This window comes from Dasypus novemcinctus, chromosome 14 (genome assembly GCF_030445035.2).
Source record: "Dasypus novemcinctus isolate mDasNov1 chromosome 14, mDasNov1.1.hap2, whole genome shotgun sequence".
NCBI classification, from domain to species: domain Eukaryota; kingdom Metazoa; phylum Chordata; class Mammalia; order Cingulata; family Dasypodidae; genus Dasypus; species Dasypus novemcinctus.
Window position 1 is genome coordinate 108,400,523 of NC_080686.1, and position 7,331 is coordinate 108,407,853.

General features: G+C 72.5%; 1 protein-coding gene across 8 annotated transcripts; it reads left to right on the top strand.

Annotated features, from left to right (window-relative positions):
* Positions 1-539: 539 nt before the first annotated feature.
* MAPK15 (mitogen-activated protein kinase 15) lies at positions 540-6,018 on the top strand. Of its 8 annotated transcripts, none has more exons than XM_058276137.2 (14): positions 540-693; positions 1,866-1,964; positions 2,219-2,248; positions 2,319-2,409; positions 2,754-2,884; positions 2,958-3,121; positions 3,217-3,356; positions 4,035-4,092; positions 4,327-4,521; positions 4,653-4,758; positions 4,867-5,068; positions 5,168-5,298; positions 5,388-5,516; positions 5,674-6,018. In XM_058276137.2, exons 1-14 carry the CDS (start codon positions 625-627, stop codon positions 5,851-5,853), a joined length of 1,725 nt encoding a protein of 574 aa, XP_058132120.1. In that variant the 5' UTR covers positions 540-624; the 3' UTR covers positions 5,854-6,018. The 8 variants fall into 8 exon arrangements, with proteins under 8 accessions (XP_058132120.1, XP_071064178.1, XP_071064175.1 ...); XM_071208077.1 differs by having other exon boundaries at positions 5,695-6,018; XM_071208074.1 differs by having other exon boundaries at positions 5,471-5,516.
* The last annotated feature ends 1,313 nt before the right edge of the window (positions 6,019-7,331 follow it).

Here is a 7,331-nt window from a genome sequence, read left to right on the forward strand (position 1 = left end):
CCTCTCCGTCTCCCCCGGCCTCCCCGCCTCCAGCCGCCCCTCCGACGCCCTCCCTCCAGCGCCCAAAGGCCCGTGCTCCCACTCCCACGCCCCCCCCGGGCCTCGCTCCCCCCACGGCCCGCGCGTGGCCCCCGGGGCCCGGCCGCGCGCTCTCAGCAGCAGCTCTCGCCAGCTCAGCCGCCGTCCAGCCCCCCGCGGCCGCCCCCGGGGGCCCGGCTGCGCTCCCGCCTCCCGCCCTGCAAGTCCACGGCGACCCCCGAGCCCGGGTCCCCTGGCGGGCTCAGACCCGCCGCCCGGAACGGAGGGCGCCGTCGGCGAGCGGCACCCCGAACCTCAGGGCCGCGCTCGAGGCACCAAGGCGGGGCGCCCAGGCACCCCGCGCGGCGGCGCGGACGGCGGGAGCGGGGCCCGGGCAGGGGCCGGCAGGAGGGGCGTCCCGGGCGGGGCGGGGCGGGAGGGCCGGGGCGGGGCGTGCGCAGGCCCCGCCCCCGCAGGCCCCGCCCCCGCAGGCCCCGCCCCCGAAGGCCACGCCCCCGCGCAGGCGCAGGACGCGCCGCTGCCGTCGGTTCCCAGGACGACGCGCTCCAACAGCTCCGCGCCCCGGGCGCTTCCGCAGGCCGCGGGATGTGCGCGGCCGAGGTGGACCCCCACGTCGCCCAGCGCTACCTGCTCAAGAGGCGGCTCGGGAAGGGGGTGAGCCCGGGGTGCCGGGCCCGGGCGGGGGCGCAGCCGCCTGGGGAGGGCGCGGCTGCCCGCGTCCAGGCGGCGGCGGGGGCGGGGGCCTGGGGCCGGGCGCCGCCGAGGGCTGTCCCGGCGGTCACTGGCGGATGACCCCTGCGCCCACGTGCCGCCGCCCCCGCCGCCTGGAGGTGAGGCCTTGGGCCGGCCCGAAGGCCCCCACGCCTGGTGCCCCCACGGGTCACGGGGCTCTAGCGGCGACGCCCCCAGGGAGCTTGCCAGGGGTCCTCGGCCGGCTCAGGCCGGAGCGAGCCTGGCGCTGCCCCCACCCGTCCCCGTTCCCCGCGACGTGCTCCGGGGAGGCCGGCCCACCCCGCTTTGGTGCCTGCGGGGGGCCGCGGGCAGGGCGTGAGCCCAGATGGGGGGTGCGTGGTGAGTGGGGGCCGGCGTCGTGTGCGAGCTCATGCGTATTTGTGCGTGAGCACGCGGGGTTCTGAGTTTGTGTGCGTGCGTGAGGGAGTGTGTGTGTGTCATTCGGTGGCAGGGGTGGGCACGGGCTGCAGGTGCAAGGGCCCGAGGCAAGGACCTGCGTGACTGCTGGACACAGAGTTGCCTGTGATGGGAGGAGTGAATTAGGGGAGAGGACCCGACAGATCGGCCGGGAGGGGTCTGAGCTGGCCGAGCTGGGGAAGGCGAGCACAGTGGTTCTTACTCCAGGCGACACTCAGCTGCTGGTGCCACCTGGGGGGCAGGTGGGGGAGGGGCAGGTGCGATTGGGACGCGAAGGCTGGCCAAGAGAACACTGTGGGGTGATTGCCAGGGCGCAGACCAGGCCCAGGCGGTCGCGAGTGGTCAGATTCTGGATACATTAGAAGGTGGAGCCAAGAGGATTGGCCAGTGGCCTGGATAAGGGGGTGGGGGTGAGATGGGGGCCTGGGCTGCTGGACAGCTGCAAGGGTGAGAGGCCGTCCCTCGAGCCGGGGCTTCAGATCCTGCCCCCGGCCCCTCTCGGCCTCCCGAGGACCCAGCCTGGACCCACCTGCCCCACCTCCAGCCCTCCTGGCACCCACTGCTGCTCTGGAAGGTGCCGGGTCCCGGACAGCAGGCTGGGCCTCTGCCCCGAGCAGGAAGGAGGCAGCCGGGGAGGGCTGGGCAGGGCGGCCCAGCAAGCAGCGCCTCTTGCCCAGGCCTACGGCATCGTGTGGAAGGCGGTGGACAGGAGGACCGGGGAGGTGGTGGCCATCAAGAAAATCTTCGATGCATTCCGGGATCAGACCGATGCCCAGGTGAGGGGGGCAGCCCGGGGGGCTGGGGTGTCACGGCTGCCTGGAGCCCCGGGCGAGCCCCGGCCAGTCGCAGCAGTGGTTTTGGGAATTTCTCAGCATGGGGTCCTGCCCACCTCCCCACTCGTGACCTGCCACCCTCTGGTGCCACAGGGCGACGGGCTGTTTGGGTGGTGGGACTCGGTCCCTCTGGCTCCCCTGAGGACGGGGGCTTCCCTGTAGCTCAGCCCCCTGCCTGTGTTTCTCTCTCACTCCAGAGAACGTTCCGGGAAATCATGCTGCTCCAGGTGAGTGAGGCGCCATCCCGCCTGCCTCCCCCGGGGTGGACCTGTGCAGCAGCTCCCCACTCTTCCCCAGGAGTTTGGGGGCCACCCCAACATCATCCGCCTCCTGGATGTGCTCCGGGCAGCCAACGACAGGGACATTTACCTGGTGTTTGAGTCAATGGGTGAGTGAGCCCCGACCTGCCACAGCACCCTCCTTGCCCTGGCCTTGGGGGCGCCCAGTGACCCCTTATCTGACCTTCACCAGACCTGTAGCTGCAGCTTTCCCTTTTCCACTCATTTCTACTCGACGAGAGCTACGCAAAACGTAATCTCAAAATACCCTAACCACTCCATTGCCGAAAGAAAAAGCAGCAAGTGGGGCTGAGAAGCAGGCGCTGCTGGGCAGGGGGCACCCAGGGGCCATCGGGGATGCAGGCAGGGGCGGGCGGGGTGGCTCGCCTGGCCCGGGAGGGGTGGCTCGCCTGGCCCGGGAGGGGCTGACTGCATGCCCCCCCCCCGCCCCCAGACACCGACCTGAACGCCGTCATCCGCAAGGGCAGGTTGCTGCAGGACGTGCACAAGCGCTACGTCCTCTACCAGCTCCTGCGGGCCACCAGCTTCCTCCACTCCGGAAACGTGGTCCACCGCGACCAGAAGGTGTGGCCCCGCCCGCCCGGCCCGCGGCCCCCTGCAGTGCCCACCAGCCCTCAGCCCCGCCTCCCCTCCCCAGCCGGCCAATGTCCTCCTGGACGCCAACTGCGTGGTGAAGCTGTGCGACTTCGGCCTCGCCCGGTCCCTGAGCCAGCTCCCCGCGGGGCCCGAGGGCCAGGCCCTGACCGAGTACGTGGCCACGCGCTGGTACCGGGCTCCAGAGGTGCTGCTCTCCTCACGCCGGTAACCGCGAGAGCCCCGGTGCCCTCCACCCTGCAGGCACCCCCTGGCCTGCCTCTCAGGGCCGCCCGGCCACTGTCCCTGTGCCTCCCACCCAGGTACAGCCCCGGGGTGGACATGTGGAGCCTGGGCTGCATCCTGGGGGAGATGCTGCGGGGGAGCCCCCTGTTCCCGGGCACGTCCACCCTCCACCAGCTGGAGCTGATCCTGGACACCATCCCACCGCCGTCCGAGGAGGGTCAGTGTGCGGGAAGGGTCCCTACCACCATGGCCCCTCACTGGGCCCCGGGAGCACACAGGGACCAGAGCACGCAGCTGTGGGGAGACAGCGCCCAGTGGACAGGGATGGGCAGGGGGAGAAGGACAGAGAGGGCACGGGACCGGGGGATGGGGCGGGGAGGGGAGGTGGGGAGGAGGGACAGGCCGGTCCGGCAGACGGAGGGGGACGCCTGGGGGCCGCAGGCAGGGCAGGCCCGTGGATGGAGGCCAGCCGAGGGGCTGCTGGTGGTCCCGGGGACAGCTGCTCAGGGCTGCCCAGGTAGCCATGGGGGCCACCAGGGCCGACCACGGAGGGCCCGGCGGGTTCGGACGAGGGCGCCAGGCCTGCGGAGGGCCGTGAGGCGGGCCAGGGCAAGGCAAGGCCCTGCGCGTGGGTCTCGGGAAGCCCCTGCCCCAGAGCTGGGCAGGTGGGCTTGGGGAGCTGAGGCAGGGGTGGGGAGGGTGGGGATGGGCGGGGGGCCAGAGCCTGAGGGCCCATGGAGGGTGCCTGTGGGGGGCACGTGGGGGGCCAAGCATCAGGGATTCGAGTCTGGCTGCCGGCACCCTTCAGAGAGGTCACTCCGTGGGGCAGAGGCGGCCACCCCCCAGTCCTCCACGCGACCGCGCTGCGGCTCACGGCGCCTCTGCCCCTCCGCAGAGCTTCTGGCTCTCCACTCAGGCTACAGCGCCGCCGTCCTGCCCCACGTGGGTGCCCGGTGAGTGGGGGCGCTTGCCAGCAGGCCACCCCCGCGCTGTGCTGGAGCTCCGGGGCGCCCACGGTGCCCAGGTGGAGGGAGGGGAGGCCCAGCTTGCTGGGACTGGCCGGGAGGAGCCAGGGCCTGGGGAGGCCGGCGGGGGGCTAGGGCAGGCCCATGAGGCAGGAAAGCGGGGCGGGTCCGGCCGGGAGGGCCGGTGGCCCCAGGACTGAAGGCTGAGTCCTTGGGCCACAGACGGGGATGGGAGAGGGGGGCGGCCCTGGCGAGGGGAAGACGCCCCGCCGCCCACAGGCCGCGGCAGTCGCTGGAAGCGCTCCTGCCCCCGGACACGCCCCCGGAGGCCCTGGACCTCCTCCGGCGGCTCCTGGTGTTTGCCCCGGACAGGCGGCTCAGCGCAGCCCAGGCCCTGCAGCACCCCTACGTGCAGAGGTGGGGCGGGGCGCGCCTCGAGCGGGCCAGACCGCGGGGGGCGCGGCCACGAGGGCGAGCCCCGCCCCCCGCGAGCGTGCGGCGTCCAGAGCTGGGCCCGCCGCGAAGCCCCGGCCACCGGCCCCCCACAGGTTCCACTGTCCGGCGCGCGAGTGGACCCTGGAGGCGGCGGTGCAGCTGCCCCTGCACGAGGGACAACAGCTCTCGGCCCCCGAGTATCGCAACCACCTCTACCAGGTGCCCAGCCCCCGACCCCGGCCCTTCCCCGTCCACACTCGCCCGCTGCTCCCGGCTGCGCAGAACCCGCGGTGCCGCGCCCCCCTGAGCCGCTCTCTCCTCCCACAGATGATTCTGGAGCGGAGAGGGAACGGCCGCGCGCAGAGAGAGCAGGGCCCCGGGGGCGGCCCCCCGCGGGGCGGGCCCCGCGCCTCCCGGCCCCCCGCGCACCCACTCAAGCCCGGAGCCCTGCCCCAGCTGCCTTCGGGGGTGCCCGCTCAGAACCCCGAGCCCAGGCCGCGGAGCAGCCTGGGCCGTGACGCGGCGCGCGGTGCGTGACTTCGACCACACCACTCTGAGGGGGGCCCCTGCGCCGTCCCCCACGGGGCCACCCGCCGCTGACCCCGGGCTTGGTGTCCGCACCCCGCAGAGGCCCCCGTCGGAGACAAGAACATTCCCAGGCAGAAGTCGGCGCCCCCCGCCCGGCCTCCGCCCGCAGGCCCCGGGAGGGGCGAAGCGGACCCCCGGACGGCAGAAGAGGCGCCCTTGGCGCCGCGCTGGGTGGGTCCCCGCCCCCACCCCCCACCCCCCACCCCCACCCCGGGCCCGTGGCTGCGGTCAGGCAGTGACCCCGCGCTGCCCCTTCCCAGGCAAAGCCCAGCGCGCGGGGCGCGGTCCCTTCCCTGGCCTCGCAGGCCGCGGCCGAGGCGCTCAACCAGGTCCTGATCCGCAGGGGCCTCCCCCGGGCTCGCGGGGCGACCGCGGCCGGCGCGCTGAGGGTGAGCCCCCGCCCCTCGCCCCCACCCCCCCACCCCGGGTTCGCTCCCCTCCGACCCACCCCTTGGCTCTTCCCAGAGTGGAGGGTGAGCTCCCGCCCCGCCCGTCCCCCCCCCTGGGTTCGCGCCCCTCCGACCCTCCCTTGGGCTCTGGCTCCAGGTCCCGCACCTGCTTCCCCAGGGGGTCCCCCCGGCCCCCCGGCCTGGTCGCAGAATGTTCACCGCCTCAGCCACACAGGGGGCCCCGAAGGCCTCACTCGGGGGCTACTCCCAAGCCTACGGGACCATCTACCGCTCCGTGCTGGGCCGCCTGCCCCTGCCCCCAGGCCCCCGGGCCTGAGCCCCACTTGTGTCCCAAATCCAGCCCCAGCCACTGTCAGTCCCCTCCCCAGCCCTTCTCCTCCGCAGCCCCCTTGCCTGGTGACATTAACATTTTCGGGGGCTACGTGAAGCCCTCCCCGCAACCAGCCCAGTTACTTTCTCCAATAAAGCCGGCCGCCCAGCCTCAGTGCCCATCTTTCCGCCTCCACGAGGGGCGCCCTCCTCAGGTGCCCCTGCCCCTCCCGCCCCGGTCCTGCGTGCCGCTGTCCCTGTGGGCTGCGGCCCAGCTTCCGTCCTTTGCCCACAGGCAGCCCGGCAGCTGCTGCCACTAGATGTAGCCCTGGAGGTGGCCGCGCGCACCCAGCGCCTGGGGGCAAGCCACTATGGGGCTGTTGGCGAGGAAAAGGGGGGGATGGCGGAGCTGCCAGCCCCCCGGCAGCACCTGGCCCGTGCTCCCCCAGCTGGGGGCTTGTGGGGCTCAGGGCCCCTTCTGTGGCCCCCAGCAAAGGGCTGAAGCAGGCCGGGTGGGTGGGGCTGAGGGGCCTTGGGGGTCCCCTGGGCCGCCCCACTCTGTGGCTGGCCCCGGGCCTGGGCTGCGGGAGGCAGGGTGCGGGGCGTGCACCCGGCCGCTGTCCAGCAGGTGAGGGTGGGGCCTGGACTGATGGTGGCCCTGACGGTGACCGCGAGGAGCACTGCAGACGCCAAGGAAACCTGGAGGGCAGGGGGCGGCCAGGCTGCATCTCTGCCCGTCGGGGAGCTGTGAGGAGGGTATTGGTGTGCTGAGTTCCAAGAGCCCGAGGCAGAGCTGGTGTCACAGGAAATAACCGAGGGAGGGGCGACAGCCTGGCACCCAGGGCGCAGTCTTCCAAAAGGGCTGGCGCAGCGGCCAGGCTGGGGACCAGGTCCTCCATGAGTGCCCCGGGCTGGGCTGGAGGGAGCGCGCGCAGCCCTCTAAGAGGCTGGAAGGTGGAGAGGGCGGAGGAAGGCGCTGGCAGTGGCTGTGGAAGGACACCAGGGGAAGGATTTGCAGAGAAAATTAATCTGGGAAGCTCAGGTTAAAGGTCACACACACAGCACCAGGTTAACTGAGTGCCCGAACGCGGGATCGTGGAGCCTTTGGTGGAGTGATTTATAAACCCCCAAACGTGCAGTCATGTCTTCAAGATGTGGGGAGACGCAGGCAGAGGCGCCGGGTGTTGGGCGCTGCAGACCACGCACTGGCCTCCCCTGCGGGCTGCTTCCCCTCCCGTGGGCTTCCCCTGGCAATGTGCTCATGCTGCCCCCACTCAGACAGATTCACTGACCGGCCATCAAGGCCAGGCACCTGGTCCCCGGTGCCATCTCCACCTGGGCGGTGGCTTTGCTGGGACCGCTGCCCACCGGCAGCTTTGTGCCCCTTGCCCTCCCCGCCTGCAGTCAGAACTGCTCCTCTGTTCACCGCCTTGATGATTTTAAGTCCTTTCCTTGCGGTTTCTTATATTTAAAGTATTTGGAAAA

Bases quoted from the DNA above. Each gene is read 5' to 3' on its own strand.
- MAPK15 (XM_071208074.1), top strand. From the start codon at position 625: ATGTGCGCGGCCGAGGTGGACCCCCACGTCGCCCAGCGCTACCTGCTC. The intron at 694-1,865 runs GTGAGCCCGGGG...CCTCTTGCCCAG, and splicing joins AGAGGCGGCTCGGGAAGGGG to GCCTACGGCATCGTGTGGAA. The intron at 3,357-4,034 runs GTCAGTGTGCGG...GCCCCTCCGCAG, and splicing joins CCCACCGCCGTCCGAGGAGG to AGCTTCTGGCTCTCCACTCA.